The 22403-nt window shown below is 33.7% G+C and overlaps 1 protein-coding gene and 2 long non-coding RNA genes across 6 annotated transcripts in view; 2 read left to right on the forward strand and 1 right to left on the reverse strand.

Annotated features, from left to right (window-relative positions):
- Window positions 1-22103, forward strand: part of LOC111429296 (DNA-directed RNA polymerases I, II, and III subunit Rpb8) — a 101999-nt gene extending 79896 nt beyond the window's left edge. For all 3 annotated transcript variants that reach the window (XM_023065167.2, XM_071197932.1, XM_071197933.1), the window contains exons 3-4: window positions 7416-7599; window positions 21912-22103. In XM_023065167.2, coding sequence (XP_022920935.1) covers window positions 7416-7599; window positions 21912-22029 — 302 coding nt within the window. In that variant the 3' untranslated portion in view covers window positions 22030-22103. The remainder of the gene's footprint in view (window positions 1-7415; window positions 7600-21911) is intronic.
- Window positions 4949-6956, reverse strand: LOC139430723 (uncharacterized). Of its 2 annotated transcripts, none has more exons than XR_011641108.1 (3): window positions 6803-6956; window positions 6609-6711; window positions 4949-6398 (listed from the first exon to the last, which is right to left on the reverse strand). It is a non-coding gene; the product is annotated as an uncharacterized lncRNA (long non-coding RNA). The 2 variants fall into 2 exon arrangements; XR_011641107.1 differs by having other exon boundaries at window positions 4949-6330; window positions 6803-6948.
- LOC111429297 (uncharacterized) lies at window positions 14254-21122 on the forward strand. Its single transcript, XR_011641061.1, has 2 exons — window positions 14254-20081; window positions 20670-21122. It is a non-coding gene; the product is annotated as an uncharacterized lncRNA (long non-coding RNA).
- Window positions 22104-22403: the final 300 nt, after the last annotated feature.

The following is a 22403-nucleotide window of genomic DNA, read 5'->3' on the forward strand; positions in this document are numbered from 1 at the left end:
AATACATTACGGTGTTTGGATGGTTGATTTCAATCGCTAAAGGCATCCTCTAAATCATCCTAAAATTTCGTCCATTTTGGAGGTGCCCAACGGGGTCAAATTCACCCCCAAAGTCCGCGCCGCGCTGTATACCTATAGTGTCTAATAACACATTTTTTTTCTCGGAAACCGTAATACATTACGGTGTTTGGATGGTTGATATCAATCGCTAAAGGCATCCTCTAAATCATCCTAAAATTTCGTCAATTTTGGAGGTGCCCAACGGGGTCAAATTCACCCCCAAAGTCCGCGCCGCGCTGTATACCTATAGTGTCTAATAACACTTTTTTTTTTCTCGGAAACCGTAATACATTACGGTGTTTGGATGGTTGATTTCAATCGCTAAAGGCATCCTCTAAATCATCCTAAAATTTCGTCAATTTTGGAGGTGCCCAACGGGGTCAAATTCACCCCCAAAGTCCGCGCCGCGCTGTATACCTATAGTGTCTAATAACACTTTTTTTTTTCTCGGAAACCGTAATACATTACGGTGTTTGGATGGTTGATTTCAATCGCTAAAGGCATCCTCTAAATCATCCTAAAATTTCGTCCATTTTGGAGGTGCCCAACGGGGTCAAATTCACCCCCAAAGTCCGCGCCGCGCTGTATACCTATAGTGTCTAATAACACATTTTTTTTCTCGGAAACCGTAATACATTACGGTGTTTGGATGGTTGATATCAATCGCTAAAGGCATCCTCTAAATCATCCTAAAATTTCGTCAATTTTGGAGGTGCCCAACGGGGTCAAATTCACCCCCAAAGTCCGCGCCGCGCTGTATACCTATAGTGTCTAATAACACTTTTTTTTTTCTCGGAAACCGTAATACATTACGGTGTTTGGATGGTTGATTTCAATCGCTAAAGGCATCCTCTAAATCATCCTAAAATTTCGTCAATTTTGGAGGTGCCCAACGGGGTCAAATTCACCCCCAAAGTCCGCGCCGCGCTGTATACCTATAGTGTCTAATAACACTTTTTTTTTTCTCGGAAACCGTAATACATTACGGTGTTTGGATGGTTGATTTCAATCGCTAAAGGCATCCTCTAAATCATCCTAAAATTTCGTCAATTTTGGAGGTGCCCAACGGGGTCAAATTCACCCCCAAAGTCCGCGCCGCGATCTGTACCTATAGTGTCTAATAACACATTTTTTTTCTCGGAAACCGTAATACATTACGGTGTTTGGATGGTTGATTTCAATCGCTAAAGGCATCCTCTAAATCATCCTAAAATTTCGTCAATTTTGGAGGTGCCCAACGGGGTCAAATTCACCCCCAAAGTCCGCGCCGCGATCTGTACCTATAGTGTCTAATAACACATTTTTTTTCTCGGAAACCGTAATACATTACGGTGTTTGGATGGTTGATTTCAATCGCTAAAGGCATCCTCTAAATCATCCTAAAATTTCATCAATTTTGAAGGTGCCCAACGGGGTCAAATTCACCCCTAAAGTCCCATCCGCGGTTTATAATACTGATTTTTTTTCTCGAAAACCGTTAGGGCTTACGGTGTTTTGAAAATTGATAAAAATACTTAGAAGTGTGTTCTATTATGTGGTAGAATTTCGTTTAATTCGAAGGTGCCCATCAGGGCGAAAACATCCCTTTTTCGGGGGTGAGGGTTGAAAAATTTTTTTTTTACCAAATGGGGGTGGTTAGCTGTTCTTGAGGGTAAGAGTGACCTGTGTGTGAAATTTGGTTACCCAAATCGTATTGGTTACGGAATTATTAATGTTTTAAGTTTATTGCTGGGATTTATGGATAACTTCACACCAGTATTGAAAATCCCTATGTTTTGGTGTTTGTAATACCCAAGAGATATGTGAGATTACAGATATCGACATCAGTACGTCACCGGCTTTATTAGCAATCCATTATTAGTATCTTTTAGTAGTATTCTCAGAATTTGAACTGACGTATAATATTTACAATAAAGCATAAAGAATATATTATTTAATTGACGGCTAAGAAACTAAGTACTTAAATAAGTCGACGCAAATTCGACAATAAGTTCTACAAAATTACTTATTTACTTCTCTCTTGGGTAATATATGGATACAAATATCGTTAAGGATCAATAAAGATAAAGAAAAATTATTTGAATTATCATGTGATAAATTGCTTCAAGCGCTATTTAACATCAGAATAGCCTTGATAACATAATGGATAGAAATAGGAGGTTTCTAAACATTAAATAACAAAACAGTACAACATCTACATTTATTCGCAAATAACATTACATCTGGTTGCAATAATTAAACATAGATATAGAGATCCATCCATTCATTGATGTTACAATGAGAATCGCATAAACTAAGTCGATTGAAATTAGAACAAACATACAGGTGAAAGACCAGCAGGAATATAAAGGTTATTAAATAAATACGTACTTTCATGATTTATACTCTGCTAATAAATCTTAAGCTTTTCTTACGGTTTCTATAATGACATTCTATTTATTCCTCTCGTTCCTACCGTAGTAATCACCTCATAAATATATTTATATATTCGAGATCTCACATTAGCTCCAGGATGCTTGTCTATTTATTTTACCAAAATTTTTATTTTCATTAAATTATGAAATTTTATGATTTTTTATTCGTTCAATGTCATATAAAATATTTTTTTTTAATAATCCGCTACACTCAAAATTCTCATTGACGATAAGAATAACTGCTCAGAACCAGTTCCTCTAGGTTGATTTGATATTAATTAGTGGATCTCGGTCGCAAGCGACTTTGGCTTAATTAGTCAAAAGATCTACAACTTTACCTGATAAAGGAGAGGCCGCATGCAGCCTAGGCTCCACAATGTGATGACCAGTTTTAGATTGATGTAATATTAATCACTGAGTTTCGGCCTCAATCGACCTAGGCTTAATTAGTCAAGATATATAGTTTCATTTCGTTTTAAAATTGGCTATTTTCTATATGATATTACAATTTTGTTCTCTAAGGACTTATTAAGCTCTTAAAAACTTTGAAACTTTTTAGAATTCGATTGTCAATTACTTTTTATTTGAAAATTCGTTAATTTTTCATTAACCTCTAATAAATCCTCTTATATAAAAAATGAAAACATCTTTAGTTTTATTACCAACTAAAATATTGTCACAATTTTTTCTCACTTTTAAGTTCTTTGGATTTATCGTTTTTATCGTTAGATTCCGTGTTTATTGACTCAAAAAATTTAACCAAACCTGAATCATCGTGAAGTGATTCAAAGTCCATATATTTATTCTTGCTGATTTCTTCTTCAAACTACGCATTTAGGTGGAACTTTCACTTTGTCAATAACATTTGCATATTGCGTGTCATTAAAGAATGCAGGATTGTTGATAATTTCTTTAAGATTTTTGAGATTATCTGCGGAAAGTATTAATAACAACATATTCTGTTCGAGCTATGATTCGCAAACAAGGATCGATAAAATGGAATAATTCAATGAATTTCAAGATATTGTATTATAATTTTTATTTATAAAAGAAAGAGGGAAAGTTCAAGATGTGAATGGAAAAATGCGTGGAAAATTTGAAAAAGCATTATGAAGCAAAATACACTCAAAGTTGATCTCCAGGTTTGGTGTTAGATTGCATGCATTTTCCGCTGAATACTTTCTCGCAGTTCTGCAAAATTTTTAGGGCTATAATATACACTTTTGCTTGAGGTAATCTCAGATAAAAATTACAAGGGCATAAATTTAGGGAACGTGCCGGCCGTGGAAAATTACTTCGGAGTGAGATCAACCTACCGGGAAATAATCTTCTTAGCTGGACCATAGACGCATTTCAAGTGTCTGTGAAGCTCTTGAAAGGAAAACGGTCATAGTTTTCCTAAAAAATAGGACCCTATCACAGCTGTCTTACAGGCTGCAGCCGAGACAATTACCTTTGGAGTGTGAAAGAACGGTTTATGATACTTTTATGGGTTATGTGGGACCCAATAATAGAAGTTTTGTTTGCTAATGGAACCGTTAAAGTGGAAGTTAGTTTCGTTTGCGGTGAACACAATCATTCCAGGATCTTCATTTAACCTCCTTAACATTGTTTCTGCAAATGTTAATATTCTATCGAAATCGTAATCCTAATAATGTTCTATCAGACTTCTTTAGATCTTGAGTTGCAATTTGCACAGTCTTAATGTTTACAGGTAGCCATGCCGTCCTCTGGAATCCTTTTCTTCTCCTTGTTGTTTCGAAAGCTGTATTGCAAAGATTTGGAACCCACAAAACAATAGCGTTCCGATATGGAATCGGCCTACAAAGAGGAACATTAAATTGTAAATGAATTAGTTGCTACAGAATGTTGGGGCTACAGAATCGTTATTTCTGAAGAACTTCTTGACGGCAAAGGCACGATGTTTACTGGTCCAACGCTCCATTACAACTAAACTTCCATATCAGCAGAACGAATTGAGATTGACACTCCGTAGTCCGAACATGCTTGAGAGTTGGCAGGCACAACACTTTCTGTGTCGGTGATGGGCGTTCTTCATTGCAGACCTAAAACGCAGGTGCGCGAGTGTTTATATTCCATATAGTATATTCCATATAGTAATGTTAAGAGCCACAAAGTGTCTTAGAACAGTCTTAGACCACTAACTTACAGCTCCATGAATGAGCTTTTTGTCAAATTATGCCCTTGTACACACATAGAGATATCATGGAAGATAGATCTTATATCCACCAAAAATCGTTCTACGCTTCTAGAATTGCTTTATGATCTTAGATATTTCATTTTAGTAGATAAGGATAGAGTTTATTGCATGTTAAGCATTGGCATGAAAAAAGCTTTGTCTTTTTGGAGTTGGAGTGACGAGATATGAAGATATGTTGGTGTATTTACCTCTAACCAGGTTTATTAAATTTATTAATTGTTGGTTATTATTTAAAAGTTCTTTTATATCTCAATAATTATTTATTTATATCTTCTACTTGTTTTACATAACACTTAATAAATAACTTAACCCTCTAATCAACAACATTCGGCGCACTATTATTTTTTCTATCAATTTTGTTTGTTGGGACTGTACTACTCTGCACGACATGGCACTAGTATGATGTCATAGTGCAATTAAGTGCAATGTCTTGTCAACTGAGTGCAGACCAGAAAAGTGTGTAAACCGTGGTCGCAGCGAAATAGTCGCGAAAAATAAAATCATGGCAGAATGATTTTTTTAGTAGCGATTCATCTGACAGTGAAGTAGAATTTTTTATACTGCCTCTACTGGGATTGAATGTGCTGTGTTCTCCGATACAACAAAAATTAATTATTATAAGGTTTTATTTCTTATTATTTAATATCAATATTAATTATTACAAAATACGCTTCCAAATATTCCATCATTTTAGTTACACTGAATTACACTGCACTTATTAAACTTAATCGAAAGCAGGTGCAACAAAATCTGCACTAACTTGCACCGGCTGCACGAAATTGCACTGCGCATGGCCCAACGAACAGTATGAGTGCAACTGCACTAAACTACACTATCCCCAACGAACACACAACATCTGCACTAAACTGCTTAGTGCAGTCCCAACGAACAAAGCTATCAACAACTACTTTTTTTTATTAACACTATCTACGATCAAAGATCTTTTTACATTCTCATTTAATCATTACCAATGTTAACAAAATTGTCGCTAAAATTAAAAGTTTTAAAATCGGCCTCACTGATAAACGTATAGACAATACTTTATGAACACTGAACGTAAAAACTAGGTATGTAACTTTAAATCCACGTATATCAGATTACTCGGCCTAAATAGTTCCATTATCATCAATAACAACTTAATCCCAAAAACCAATTCGGAAAAAAATCCGATTTGACACGCCAATTTCATCTTCAGTAACTAACGAAGAAGAAGGTTTGTAAAATAGCTATAATGAAAAGGTTCTTTGCTACCAGTAACAATTGGATGACAAATCTAAAACACAAAGTTTGCGAACAGCAACATTTTTCTTTAGAAACCATGGCACTGTGACAGTAAAGATAGATAACAATCTATATTAGATTTCATCATGTGTCCTACTTGATACAACTTGGTTTAAAAGTTACCATAGGTGTTCTCCTCGATTTTGAAGTTCTTCTTAATGTACCCAAGCAACATTCCATAAGAGACTTCTGAAAAAACATCCCACTACGCAGACAATTCTAGAATCTTGGCAACTGACAATTATTTCAGTAGTTAATTAACGATTTAATAATAATGAAATGGCGATGAACAGAGAGAAACCAAACCACTAGTTATCAGAATACTACCAAGTTACCATCATATCTTTAGCTGATCTACGGTGTTATCTTTTATATTTAATGATTCATAGTAAGCCGGCTACTTAAAATGCGGTACTCTGCAACTAATTGGACATGAAATAATCTCGGAAAGTACTCATTCCAGTAAAGTGTAGATATATCGAAGTAATCTACTCATCGCTAATCATTCCGGGTCGTTTCACTGATACACTATGGCAAGTACATGTAACTTGCCGAGTATGCAACTTTGTAATGATTTGGTAAGTATCGCGTAGTGAGTAGCCGACTTCAACAAATCGTTGTATACTACTTACTTTGATGACTCCAGCATTCTAGCTACTCAATAAGACACAGAATACCATGTGCACGTACGCAGCCATAAAACTCTTTATTGCTGCCTCCGATACCTGTAAAGATCTAACCGAACATAAATTTAAATGAAATGTGAAAAAAATGCTAATGTCGTGAACATTATATGCTCTTGATGTATATTTTAACTATGGCTTACCTTATATTCTGTTGAATAGCCAAACTCAAACTCGTTTTACTCAAAAAACTATACCTTATATATCTTCTTCTAAATGGAATAGCTAGTTTGTAATGAAACAAACTGTTTACATTTCAACACGACGTAAAATTTTTAAATTTAATAAATGTAGTAAAGTACTTTTTTCATTACGTTTAAAAGCAAGGTCGCCTTTTATTGGCGGTAAAAATTAACGGTAAAGTTATCTCGTTAATTAGTGATTTTATGTGATTGTCCAAAAATTTTGTTTTTCCTTGGCCGCAATTTATCTTACACGGTCACCAGATTTTATTACGACCTTTGTCACATTTTTTCTGTGATCATATTAAGGATAAACATCTCTCTATTGTTTGGTAACTAATTTACCTATTATATGGTACCTTATTGTCGTCGACTGTAATGTTATAATAAAACGGCTACATTTTCAATTAACCATAATTTGTTAATTTCAACAATATCTCTCAAATTATTTACTATTTTCTAAGTCATTCACACTTGATACCAATCATTAATTTTTTACATTTTTAATCTTATTCTAAATAATTAAAAGTGAGAGAAAATAAAACTAATTTATTTATTTTTTAAATTTTTATAGGTGATAAATTTCGATTGGTACTAGCAACGACATTAAGAGAAGATGGTTATCCAGATCAGAGTGATTGGAACCCCGCCGGATTGGAAACGGAAGGATCGAGAGCGGATAGCTTCGAATACGTAATGTCTGGGAAGGTGTACCGGATAGAAGGAGATGAAGCGGCAGCGGAACAATCTGGCAGACTGTAAGTAAAGCGGGTTCCTCTACTGCAATTTGCATTTCTTTTCGAGTCCGGAAATGCGAAAATTAGTGTTTCCGGGATGTTGCCACTTGAGCCGTCCATCACCTGTTAATTATTAAAAATCACACTTTAAATCGTTAACAATTGAAACTTTTTCTTGAATCTATACAACTTTCAAAAAAGATGTTTTAACTAAATATGTATAGTTTTCGGGTTTAGTGGGTAAATATTTATTGTAATTCGTCGAGCGGAAAATAATACAAGATAACAGCAGATAACGTACGTTGTACAAATGATAACGATATTGCCCTGTATTAATCGCGAAAAAGCGGCGTCTAGAAACGACGAAAACATTATTCTACTCTTCATCTCGGTCTTGTTTATCCTTGGACTTTCGTAAAGGGAGATTTGGTGTCGAGATACTGGGATCCACCCTGTGTTGACTGTGATTTTAGCAAGTGAACACAGCTGGTGGTATCTCAGTTACTCCGCATCGTTACAACGTTGAGGATACTTAAGCAACTTTATCGTATTAGGTAAATAAAATCTTTTTGGCAAAACGGTTTAAAAAGATCACCAGAAAAACAAAAAGGAAATAGCTACTATATCGTAATTTATTTCCGTATAAACAAAACGACAGGTGATACTCCTTATCTATACCTATAACTAAACGTTTAGTCACGCATAAAGTGCCTATAAAAATAACGCGAAAAAGATTAGATAAACGAAAATGAGAAAGATGTTTGCTTTACCGCTGAAGCAATAATATTAAATGTATCTACAGGGTGATTTATACTTAGTGTATAGGTGAGTTAAAATTGTTTACTAAGAATATAATAATGTTATGGTTCTTAATAAATATTTAATAAATACGTTTAGTAGTCTCGCAAGAAAACTTTCTAGGCGAAGTGTGTATTGATTTGGAAACTGATGTAATACAGTTAATACTAAATTAACTTTTTAATCTCTTTAATGTTCGTTCATAGAAGGATTAATTTTTTTAACATGTCTTGATAATCTCGGAATAAACGAGTGATCTAAGTTCACAGGAATTCACTAAAATTTTATCGTCGTATTCGAGGAATGATCAACTTTTATTTATGAAGTTACATTAGTATTTTTATTATTATGTGACAGTTTTAATAAAAATTTGGTGTTTATACAAACAAGAAATGAAATGGTCGTATGTCGAGACCAAGTTTGTGGAATAATCACAAATTCATTGCATCTAGATAACTTTATTTTCTTCAAAATGGATAACCGTAATGTTTTGAAATAACTCTAGATATTTTTTTTATTACTAACTATGCCCTGAGGATGTATCGTTATATCAATCTGTATAGGAAGCGGAAGTCTAGATGTTTACAATGTTTTTATTGATACACTGAGAAGTCCATAATTTGATGCAATCAACGTCTAGTCTGATTTTATTGTATTTACTTTGAAATGTTCATGACCACGGAATAGTTTGCCGCTTCAATCTATGTTCCTCAGTGAGTAGTTGCCGATCGACACCAGTGTACATAAATGGAATTTGCTCACAAACTCGATGAAATCCAGGTGCAAGACATGTTAATTGTGTCACTTTTGGATATAATGTATGTGTTGTTTGGGCCACGTTTACCATGTAAGGAGCAGCATCTGATACATATAATAAAATCATGTCTTTATTGAAAGACTTATCTTTTTCTTCTATATTATGCATAACACAATTGTATAACATCTAGTAAATACATACTAATTAAATACTTATTTTTAACACCAAATTAAACTAGATAATGTTTTGTAGCTTTTCCCAATGATCCAATCTGGTTTACCCATAATATAGATAAATGTTGTCATATTTTTACCGTTTTAAGACCAAAACACAAAATCGCGCACACTGCGATACGCGGTATTTTTGTTTTTGTTATAATTCCGCACTATTGCTCGCGTTTGAATCGACTATTTCACTAAATCGAACGGCTTCATCCTCTGAAGGTGGCGCAGGACATCCTCGTTGTCGAAAAGCTGGATGGCCTCTATGTTGGGATGATCTTGGACACTATGCACCTTAGTACTTTGTTCTGGAATCTTTGAATCAGACTTGCATTTGTCATTCAGGTACAACCCCACAGTTGGATTCCGTATGTCCATTTTGGTTTTAATACTTGCTTGTATATTAGCAACTTGTTACTTAGTGATAGCGTTGATTTGCTGCTAAAAAGCCAATATAGGTGTCTAAATTTGATATCAAGTTCCTCACGTTTTTTTTTTTTGACGTGAGCTTTCCATTTGAATTTGGCATCCAGCGTCATACCAAGATATTTTGCGGATTACATTGCCATTTATGTGTACTGGGACATAGTTTACTTTCTTATAAGTAATCTTTATGTATGTCGATTTATTTGTATTTAGTTTTATTAGCCATCGTTTGGTCCAGTTTTCTATTGAATTTAAGGCCAATTGTAACTTATATTCATTTTCTGCAACAGCCAAGATCGCTGTGTCATCTGCGAATGTAGCTGTTAAAGTTTCTGGTATCTGAGGAAGGTCAAATGTGTAGAGTAAGTACAGAGTTGGGCCAAGCACACTTCCTTGAGGAACTCTGGCTCGTATTTCATGTAGTGGTGGTAACATCTGTGGGGGGTTTACCAGGTTTTGGTATCATTATTATTTCAGCAACTTTCCATATGCTTGGGAAGTATTTCTGTTTAAAAACAGCATTAATTAATTGTAATAGTTTTGTAATCGCCCGTTTTGGTAGACGTTTTAATGTTTCTCCAATAATTAGGTCATAGCCTACTGATTTCTTTATATTTAGTTTTTGTATTTCATAATACAGTTCTTTCATTCTTACACATGGTATATTACTCTGCTGATCACTTTGAATTACGCTAGGGGCACTATTTAGTATAGTTGTTGGACTGTCTGATGTAAACGTTTCTTTTAGATGATGAGCAAACAAATTAACTTTTTCTTGATTGCTCTTAGCCCAATTTCCATTATTATTTCGAATTGGAGGTGTATGTGTTTTTGGAACTTTAAGCTTTCTTGTTGCCTTCCACAGAGAATAATCAGTACTGGCATCGTCAGTAAGGTCTTTTAAGTAATTTTGAATATTATCTTTGTGGCTATCTGTTAATGCTCTTAATTCGGCTGTTATTTTATTTAATTTAGTCTTATCACTAGGAATTCTGTTGGTTTGCCATTTCTTTCTTGGTTTCCGTTTTTCTGCAATTTTGTCTCTAATGAATTTAGGATAAATATCAGATTTAGGTTTTGGTATGAAAATTGGTGTTGAGGCCCAGGCTGCGTTTTGTATGTCTTTTAAGAACTTTTCTACTTCATTGTCAATGTCTTCGTTTGTTTTCATAAGAGCATTAAGATGAATTTTATTATCTAATGTTTGTTGAAATAGATTCCAATTAGTGAGTTTATTAGTTAGTGATAAAAAGGGTTCTTTATTACATACTTTGTTATTTAGAGTAATAATTACTGATGAGTAATCTGAGTCCGATCCTAACTCTTCTTCTATGTTTACGAAGTTAAGCGATATATTTTTCGTAATAAAAAATCAAGCAGGTCCGGAATTTTACTTCTATCTGTTGGCCAGTAAGTTGGCTTCCCAGTGGAGAGCACCTCACAATTAAGGGCCTCTATTGCATGGTTCAGTTCTTTTCCTTTTGTATTTCAATTATCAAGCGAGAACCCTAGAGATATGTTTTACATTAAAGTCTCCTCCAAGTATAAATTTGTTGTTAAGATGTAGTAGAATTTCCTGATAATCTTCTCTTTTGAGATTATGTCTCGGTGGTAATTAGCAGTTTGAACTTTTACCACTGTAGTTTGGTGTTGTTCCAAAGACTTATCTAAAATCTTAATAGAGTCATCTAAAAGTCTATGTATTAATGCTAAGATTTGCTTTAATTATCGTTGCTGTATTTAATAAAAATTTATTTCTGTTCGTTAGGATGCAAAATACTAAAGATGACATTGTATTGTATGAAGAGTGCTTTCCGATGGTAGTTTGTACTCTGTGTATGTTTTTTGAAACAATATTAATTTTTTGCTCTTCATTTTATATAGACGTATATCAGTGGAAGTTCATCAGTGAAACATAAATCATATCCATTACTTCTCTTCTCAAGCTTTATATGTTTTATAATTACTAGATGCTGTTTTACCGAGAATATTTTCAAGCAAAATCAGTCTTATTCAAGGCAACCCAACGTTATATGTAAATGTTTTGCGAAAGATACATCACCCTATAATGCGAGCGACAGCGACCGAATAGGGAATTACCATTAAAAACTAAATAATTCTATTGGCGGTGATGTAGTTTTCTTACTGATTTTAACTTTACGGTAACGTTTAGTCAAATTGAAACATGTAAAATATTAAAATATGCATTTGTTTAGAAAAATGTTATATAATTCGCCAGTAGGCAATATGCGCTCGTACAGACACAAGACATAAAAATATGCCTGACCTGATACGTACTACTCAAAATTCATAGTTTTCTCTGAAACAAATCTCTATCTACTATTCTTTTATCATAGACGTATGAGTTAATACATTATACGTTTGTATATTTTTGGTTCCCCTAGTCATCATAAACAAATTAGAATGACTAGAATGATTAGAATCCATTAGACCAATACAATATGTTAAATTACTAATGTTAAATTTTAGCATTACCCAACCTCACAAAAACTCATATATTGGTAGAAAATGGAGTTTATGAATGAAATGGAGAATTTAATTTTTAATGTCTTCATAATTTCGGTGTTAACAAAAACGTAATAATTTATTCATTAAACAAAGGATATTTTATATAATAATTACAAACATGCGAAGTAAATAAAATTATTAAAAATTATTCGTTAAAAGCGAACAAAAAGAAAATATGATAAAATAAAATTTTAAGCAAGTGGAATTTATTTTCGCTTTTTCCGATTCTTTTTATGGTTGAATGAAATGATAATATAAAATGAAATAATATATTATATAATGATAATATATAATGTTGTGGTGAATTGTTAGTGAACGCCTCGGGGAACGCGAAAACCCACGTTTATCATGAAGTAGACTGCTTTTTGAACTTAGGAATTAAAAACTTTTGAGGAAAATGTCCTAATGATTTTCACAAATATCTCTGGAATTTGTTTAGAGTTTAATGCTTAGTATTAGCTCATTATTAGCTTCAAAAATTTTAATAGATGGCGTTCTAAGTTCGATCAAGAGTGTTATATTTCCTGATCAGTCATTCTACAGATATAATTTGTGAGGAGGGAAGTCCATCCATAAACTTAGCTTAATTTTGATCGAACTGTATGAATATAAAAAGATACGGAAATGTTCTTTCACAAAAATACTGAGTTTCAGTGAGACTCAAAAGAAAATGCTATCATCTAGACTTCATCCATAAGAGAATTTTTATTGATACAAGATAGAATTGAAAAATGTATAAAAATGAGAAAAGATATATCTCTCACAGACTTTCAGCGGATTATAGTGACAAAGTTATGATCTCGAAATAAGTAGAGAATTTGATGTGCGAACAAGGCATCTCAAGACGTATACTTACAAAAAATGTAATATGTTTCGATCTCTTCTTTACGAGAAAAGTATAATGCGAATCCAAACCGCAATCGAAAAAGCAGATAATTATTATTTAAAAATGAGAAAAAGCTTTGTTGTTGCTCTAAAGTTTAAGCTTTTAATTAAATTTTACAGACACTACTTACAAAATCGATCTTCTTTAGCTATCAACATCTCGTAAATGATAGTATGTTATATGTAGTTTATAGGCACGTTTATGACGAATACGAAGGTAGCAATTTCTTGATTGACTCGCAATTTGAAGCCAATGAACTTACAAGGATTGTCGTTGAAACATGTCAAAATGAAACATGTCGGTGTTCATTTTCTGTTGTACGATTTCACAAAAAAATAAACCCTAGATAGATTATAACCAATGTCGTTTGCGGCCGAGGCACTGCTATTCAGATCGTTAAACTTAAATCACGGCACATAAAATATTTGGGGTAACCGGCTTTTAGCCGCAGTATCTTAGTTGCCATCGACCTTGCTATGATTTCTTAGTCGTTGAAAATAAATGTTCGTCTTCATGATAACTATTGTATAACGAATCTTGTAAAGTGATATCTTTAATCGTTTATACATTCAGGGTAACCAGGTCGCAATTGTATAATAGATACTTGAAGCGCACTCTTCACATCTAATTGACACAATCTCAAATGTTCTGTAGCCGTTAAGGAGAACAATAGAGTTCTATTTAGAGTTACACATTTTGTCGTAATCAATTTCTTCAATTGTAGTAAAACCTATCTAGTGTATATTTTGTCATTGTCTAATTCATAAAAACAACTGAGTGTTAACTAGTCGATATTCTCTATTACTCTGCGTGTATTGTGATCACTTAAACAGATAATTTCTTTCTACATGGATAGCCGTCCATCTTTCGTGATCATGATGATACATAATCATTTGAAACTGTTTTTCTCATTATACAAATGTATTTTAGCTTATTTCTATGACTCAAAACTTAATTTCTATTTTTAATTATATATTTATTAAAACTGACGCTGATACTGCTTCTATTTTCAATGTATTATAAATATTTTTTGGTTTTGAGTAAATTATCGGGATAAATAAGATTTCTTCTTCTATATTTACCGATGAATGTTAGTTTGCTCATAAACACTGAGTAACTTAATATATACCTTTATGATTTAATACATTAGAAGTACACCTTTCTCATAATCAAATAAAATACAAATTTGGCTTCAAAACTACTGTATGTGTCCTTCATTCTAAAGAACAGTGATACACATTAAAAATTCAAATATATCAGGGAATATCAAACATTCAATCAATTTTATTTACGTTTTGTAATATTTAATGGCAAATAGTTATCAAATCCAGTTTCATGTTTAGTTTATACATATTCTGAATAGTTTAGTCAATAAATGCAGGTGATATGATAATAACATAGTCAGGATTAAGTGAAGATGAATCGAAAAATTTGTATTTTCTATTGATGTGTCATTTTTTGGATATAGCAGGTCAAAATGTATAAATGGACAATGTAAATGTAAAGAGTCATACAAAGGGACAAACAGTAGCAGACATCAATTTTCGAAATACGATGTAGCACATGTTCTCCACCACTCCACTAATACTTTAGTGGAACTCATTATTTCAGAACAAATAATATTTGGCGACGAAATGACGTATCACTGTCTTCCTTAAAAATAACAGGAAGCAATTAAACGTTTAACAAGGTGCTGCCGGCAGACATTTTCTCCCCCCTCATATCACATCCAAATAAATTCTACTATAACCTGCAAACTGTAATAGATGGAGTACCGGAAAGGGATGAAATCAATCTTGGGACTCCTCAACAAGCCACAAAACAAATAAACCATAATAATCAATGGTAGATTTTATCATCAAAAATGAAAACCTTCACCCCAAAAAAATACTAGACGTGAAAATTTTTTTGTCTGCAAATATTGGAACTGACCACAACTTTGTATTGGTGAAAATGAGAAGTATAATCCAGCCAGTAAGGAGAACAGCAGTAAACGAAACATAAAATCACTGGAGACTATCAAAAAAAGATAGTCTCCGCATCGACTGCAACAGCTTGAGAAAAACTACTCTCAACTATAATTAAATCAGTAAAGGACGCATTTGGGATAAGAGATACATCAGGAGATATCAAGATCCCCAATATAAAGCCTTGGTTCACTCAATAAGTGAAGAATCTTGATGCGGAAAAACGAAGGACCTATTTACAGAACAGATCAGGTGCATACAAAGAATGTAAAGTAGTAAGAAACGGAGAAAACGCAAACACCCAATAAATCAAGAAAGAGTTCATGCAGACCACAAAGATAAAGGCGGAAGATTGGGAAAATTATTTCGAAAAAGGTTAAGACATGGTCGAAAATAGGAAAAATATCGAACATAGGAAAATAAAACAAATAACCCAGAAGTTGAAAAGCACAAAAACACCATATATCGATTAAATAACAAATGAGCTGATTAAATATGGTGGGTGCGTCTCTTCACCTTAGCAAATGAAATACACACCCTTCTTAACATAATTATCAAAAGTAAAAGGATTAATCTTTAGGAAGGGTGAAAAGACAAACCCAAGCAATTATAGTCTCGGAAGGAATTAGTCTCTTTAGTTCTATCCAAAAATTGATGACCAAAATGCTATCAGAAGAAATAGCAACAAGTGGGATCTACGAACAACGATAGGGATTTAAAAAAAATAGGTCAACTATAGATGCAATCTTCGTTTAGATTTCGACAAGACAGCTTTTATGTGTTTCGTCGATTTTAATAGGGTGAGACTAATGTAAGTGAAGTAGTGTCCTTACTAGAGAAGCGACACATACTTCTGATTATTGTGGCTCTTGTAAGTGAGATAGCCTTGGAAGGCGGTACAGGTTGGGCTATAAGATGGGATGTAAGGATCACATGATACGCAGAGAATGTAATGTGGTAAACTCAGTACAGAAAATGCAATCCCTATCAATACCCAAAGAATCAAAAAAGTGTAAACAAGCGATTTATAATCGTACCGCAGTTCAGGTTATGTAGTTGAAATATTTCGGACTAAACATCACTAATAATAGAGACCTGAAAGAAGAAGTCAGAGCACAAACCGCAAGAACAAATCGGTGTGCCTCCGAGATGTACGATAAGGTCACAAATATTTAAAAACCAAAAGTAAGGTGAGGATCTGTAAGACGCTTGTAAGACTGGTGATGACATATGCCATTTAAACAAGGGCAGAAAACACCATAACCAAAAGGCTTCTCAGAACCACAGAGACGAAAACCCTTCATCAGCACAACATAAGGAGTGCATAGTCAATGGGGCGCACAGTAGATGGAGAGAATGGAGGCTATGTTGGGAAAATGCCGAAAATCGTCAAAGAGGTACATCCACATGAGACCAGATCTCCTGGAAGGCCCTCAAAGAGGTGGTGTAAAAGTTGGAGTTCAACACAAGGGCGTCGCCAGCCAGTGGGTCAGGGGAGGGGCAGGACAAAAAAGAATGGAAATCGGGCTGGGAAAATAGCCCCCCAAGGAAAAAAACCAGACCAAACTATTTAAAACACAATTTTCGTGGGTTCTTAGCGAATTGCTCAACCAGATTATTAATAAAACCCTAAAAGTTCTCAAAAATATGCTTCCTACGCACACTCATCATGGCAAAACTATTGAGACAACATTCTACTCTTATGTTAGTAGTCTTAGGTTATTATAAACATTTCGGGAAAATTTTATTAGAAAGATCGCTTCAGAATAATGTATCCTACAACCGTATAATGCTCTGATGCGGAAGATACGGAACACGCTGTATATCGTGCAGGGTAAAGTGACCAAAATGGTAAGGGCTTTTCTCGTTTCTGGAAAAAAAATGTTGGCCTCTGTTATGACATCCACGACACTTAGTTCTTTTGAGTCAGGTTTATCTTGCCATAGTTTTTGTCATACATCGATTTCGTTGTTGATATTTGATAAATTGTAAAAAGACTTCACCAGCTTCTACGAGGTCTTCAAGGGACATGTCTATCATTTGCAGGGTGTAATTTCGACAAGGAAAATGACGGGGTGTTTTCTTCAGAAAAGTCAACTTCAAGAGAATTAATAATCAAGCCTAAGTATGGTATTATTAAAAACCTATGCCAGAATTCTCAAGTGCTTGCTGCTGGATGATTGTTCCGATGTTGTTGTCTCCCGACAATACGGGGCACTGACTTCATGTCTTCTCCTAGTCCAATTTTTTTTTCTGCAACGATAGTAGCGTTTTCTGGACCGTTACGGTGGTTGTTTGTCAATTGCAAAATGCGACTAATGTGTTGGGATGCCTTAACTGCATCCAAAGCTACGGATTGGAACACGTTTACCACAGGTTCGCAAATCCTGTAAATATTTGGTATCAATTTGCGTCTCAAAACTGATTCTTCAAAAAATGTAATACCTTCGGTGTTCCGGATTTCAAGCAGACTAGTTAGATCATTAATGCCTAGATTTAATTTGTGTGACGAGCAGTGAAAGAACAAGGTTTTTTTATATTTTCTGCGTAGAATTGCTTGCACACCACCTTCTTTCCCGGACATCGTCGAATAACCATCAAATCCTAAACCAACAGATTTGTCCGGATCAAGATCTTCTTCTGCCAAAAACTCATCTATTGCTTTTGGAGGTGAGCATCCCAGTCGAGACTCATTATATCTGTTCATTATTTTGAAAATCACTTTTTGTTATCATTGTAAGTAAAGTTAGTTATTTCACACACATTTTATATTAACAAGAAGAAATTTTAGTTATTTAAAAAATTAATTTTTTTTCATCTCCAAATCATCATCTTTGTTAAGTTTGAGCCAATAAATTGTCGTACATTTCTAGAACTGCATCTACACTAAATCTCTATGTTTTGTATCGTTACTCCTTGCGACATCTACAGGAACATCCCGAAACTGCTCATTTTAACACCGAGCTCTGTTTTAACAACGATAGATGTCGACCCGGTTCTGCCTTCGTTCGATAAATCTATATTTCCACTCGGTTTAACTTTAAATTATTTACTGGTTCTAGATTCGTTTACAATTATAGCTATTATCGTTCGTTCATGACCTAGTTTTATTTACAAATTATTATTTTTCTAAATCGACTGTTTTATTTTTATTGGAATGAAAGAAGGAAAGATGTTTTTTATTGGAAAGATGAAGCGATATTTTAATTAGAATTTAAAAATTATTTTAAAGGAACAGGTGTTTAGTTTTTTGGACACCTTGCCAAATGGTTGTTGATTTAAAGAGATTATCAAAACGTGCAGGTGTGCAACAACAAATTTATTTGATTCTAAGGTGGATGAATCAAATTTTGTTATGATATGTTATTGAGTAAACATTAATTATTTGCCTTTAAGTAACTTAATAATTATAAAACTTATTTCATTTGAAATGTAAATTTTCTATTATTTGGACACCAATAACAAACAATTTATTGTTGCTCATAAATGAAGATTTTTATTTTTAACGTTTAAAAAACTTGCATACTTTCTTTTTGGAAAGCATTACTAAATTTATTTTCCAAGTTTAAATTTGAAATGCATGACTGACTATTTAAGTACGATGATCCAGCAGTTCGAAATAATAGCGGGCATGTGTCCGGCCATTACTGTGAAATCACCGCCCAGTTTTGTGCACCCGTATTTATAAACAATGCGAACTTGAAATTTCGACGCAGACTTCAAGGCACCTAACGGCAAACGGTCCCAGCACAGTTGCCATCATAGTACATAGTTGCTGCTATTAATATGCAATAATTGCGCAAGGTGTCATTTACGTGCCAAACTTGCCGGGTATTTTCTACCGAGATTTTGCCTACGTAAGGGGCACATGTATTATATAAAACTTTATTTTTACATAGCCCAACTATTTCTTTTAATTAAATACAATTTAGTGTAATATTTTGTTGTATTACCATTTTATGGGATGCATTTTTATGCACATGCGCGTGCCTATAGGTACCTGTTCCTGGTATTGAATTTCCCAACAGCTGGAAATAATCGAACGCAGTCGCCAGCTGATCTCTTGAAATAGCGGTCCTGCTGCTCTGCTCCACTCCGCGCACTTCTTCCTATCATCAAAAAGCAGTGGGATATTCGCTTACTGGCAAGATATTAAGTTTTTCTTGTCGAAAAGTAAGTGACTCTTGTAGTGTCACCACTATTTCTCATATTTCAATAAAATCATATTACCTAATTTACTGCAAAAATGAATAAAATGATTTTATTCCAATATTTCCTCTTTTTTTAAATCATTTTTATTACCAATTTCAGAAAAAAAAAGCTAAATATATTAATTACTTTGTTATAATTGCATTTAATGCACTTCTATATTCTTTCTTTTAAGTCATAAAAGAATCATAAACTATTTTTTTTATTTAGGTTGGTGTTAGTTGTGATGACTGTGAACCCCACAAATTTAGTGTTAAATATTGTTTTATATTATGAAGTATTAGATAAGAAAATAAAACTATTTCCGGGCATACAATCATCTATATAATGGACGGGAACATAATATAGATGATTCGTTTAGATGACCATTATGACAACGAAGCTTGTTGGCCAGGATTCTAAGCATTAGAGCACATTCGATTTAGAACACGTATACGACGACGACGACTACTATGAAGGAAGTGGGAGCCATCTACCGACCGCTGTTGCATAACTGCATCGTCCGAGATGACCCAAAAAAAACCAGGACGTCGCACCATTATGAAGCCACCAGTCGAAGACGAAGGGATTAAATCCAAATAAGACGATAAAGTGGTTTCAAACGAATCATGATACAAGAAGTTAAGTTTTACCAAGTGCCAAAGCGTTCAATATTAAACGGAAATATAGCTCAATCTTGAGTGAATCTGTGTACTTTGTGCGTGTGTGGTGTGGGTTAATTTTATTAAACACTTTTTTTTAGATTTTTTTTGTGGTTTGGGATGATTTTTTGTTTGATGTTGGTTTGCATGATTTTCTTTTTATTTTAGAGGATTTATTTTAAAGTCGGGGCAACCCAAAAAAGCTATTTTTGGTTCGCTCAGAAGATCCATCGTACAGACGTCTCTAATAACAATCGTTAATTTAAATATATGGCAATTATTCAAGTAATCCACGAGTAAAGTTTTTTTTTGGCTTATTATCCACTACTACTTTTTCTTATTTACGTAAGCTGATTTTCAACACAGCGAAGTCATTGCATTTCCATCGGAGCTATAAATGAGCGTCGTTCGTAGCGTGGGTTTTTGAACGTACGCCAAGATTTAGCTATTGTAAATAGTGGATTTTGCTTATTTCAAACTCCCAACTAACCAACACCATTTTATTAATCCACTAGATTAATTATATATTTCTTGTTCTTCTTGCTTTGATTGCATGTCAAGTTATGTTGTTTGTTTTATTTCGTTTTTCACCTTTCTGTTTTGGTTTTATTGATTTTTTGTTAATATCTTGAAGTCGACCACTTGTTGTTGTTGTAGGTGCTTTGAATGAAATATGGGAGGTGGTGGTCGTCTCCTTTCCGTAATTCCGGAGTAGGCATTTTTCGCCGGAACATCGAAGTCCTGGGATGCGTACCAGATGCGCGTTTACAACGCTCTTTACGGAATCCTGTAAATGCACTATCTGGTACGACACTCCAGGATCTGTTTCGTCTTCGCACGCAGCTCTGTTATTCTTTTCTTTTTCCGCCTGCATCAACTTCATATACACCCACCACACCAATCGCTTTACACTTCATCTTACTTTTCTTCTTTTTAGTTATTGTTAATAATATTCTATTGATGTTGTTTACAAAGTTGCATGACTAGAATAAAGATAAAATCATTTTAAGTATTGTATGGTCATTTAAATATCAATCAAAAATATTATAAAAATGTATTATAAAGCGGCTATTGTAAAATGGTATTAATAATAAATGTTTGTTAAAATAATGTATTTTACTTTTTTGATCCCAAATATCTCCTTAAATCCAAAAACCATTGTCAATCTAGTTGTATAAATAAATGTGCATTTTAAAATTCGATTTGGCAAGAAATTTATATAACAATACTTTTGAATTAAAGTACCTTGAGAAACAATCGTTAAATGATTATTTCGCTTGACAGAAAATAAATATAATTTAACAGACGTTTGGAACACGTTAAACCGCTAAACTATCCAGTTTGTCAGGTTCCGAATTTATCTGGCATTGTTCCAAAAAGAATCTGTCACCGTCGTCGAGCCAGTAGCATCCCTTCGTATTCAAAAACAGACGTAAACCCCGTTGAAAACTGGGTCACCCTTCGTTGTATCAATTCTCCGAAATAGATTACTTTAACACGTTAAGAATTTTTACGTTTCAATTCACCCTAAAATATATAACTATATACATTCTAAACTAAAACGAAAAACTCGTGTTGCCAATCTGATAACATCTAAAAATGGCTTATCGCAACGTTGATAAAACAAAATTAAATATTGCTATTGTATTAATTGGTCGGGTACTTCCTAGCGATCATCAATAATTTATTACTAGTGCTGTAAATAACAATAGACTTGCAATTTACCACGTGGCAGTGTGGTTAGCTGGTTGTGTCGTAGCAAACTCACGGCCACTATCCATACGCCCATATGGTGGATGCGTCATATCAACGTTTAGTAAGATTGTGTTGCCGATTAATTAAAAAAATGTTTTGTTATGAATAACCGACACAATTTTAATAATTTTTGTTGTATTTTAGGGCTGCGTACGTATCTTTTGGAGGATTATTGATGAGACTGCAAGGAGACGCTAATAATTTACATGGATTTGAAATTGATCAAATGATGTATTTGCTAATGAAGAAACTCGCCTTTTAAAGTAAAGAACCAATGGTGCTTGTGAAGTGTGTTTTTAATGTAATCCTGAAAAATAAAGTTTTTGAAACCAATAATGTGTATTATTAAGTTTATTAAAAAAATTATATATTTACAGTAAAATCTACATATAACGGACCACGTAATACTATTAAGATTATCTAGCGCTCAGAGATAGAATCCAACTCAACTTGCTTTATTCCATGTTTATAGATAAAGTTGTCTATATGATGTATTAAGCTAGGATTCTAGTTTTAATTGTTATTCAGCGTTAGATTATTGTATATTTTTTATTGAACTAAAAGTGGAACTAACATTAGACCTAAAACTATAAATATTTGGGTTTTGCCATGCGTCTCTTAAAACTGCTATGTTTC

The sequence above is a fragment of the Onthophagus taurus genome, chromosome 7 (assembly GCF_036711975.1).
Source record: "Onthophagus taurus isolate NC chromosome 7, IU_Otau_3.0, whole genome shotgun sequence".
Classification (NCBI taxonomy): domain Eukaryota; kingdom Metazoa; phylum Arthropoda; class Insecta; order Coleoptera; family Scarabaeidae; genus Onthophagus; species Onthophagus taurus.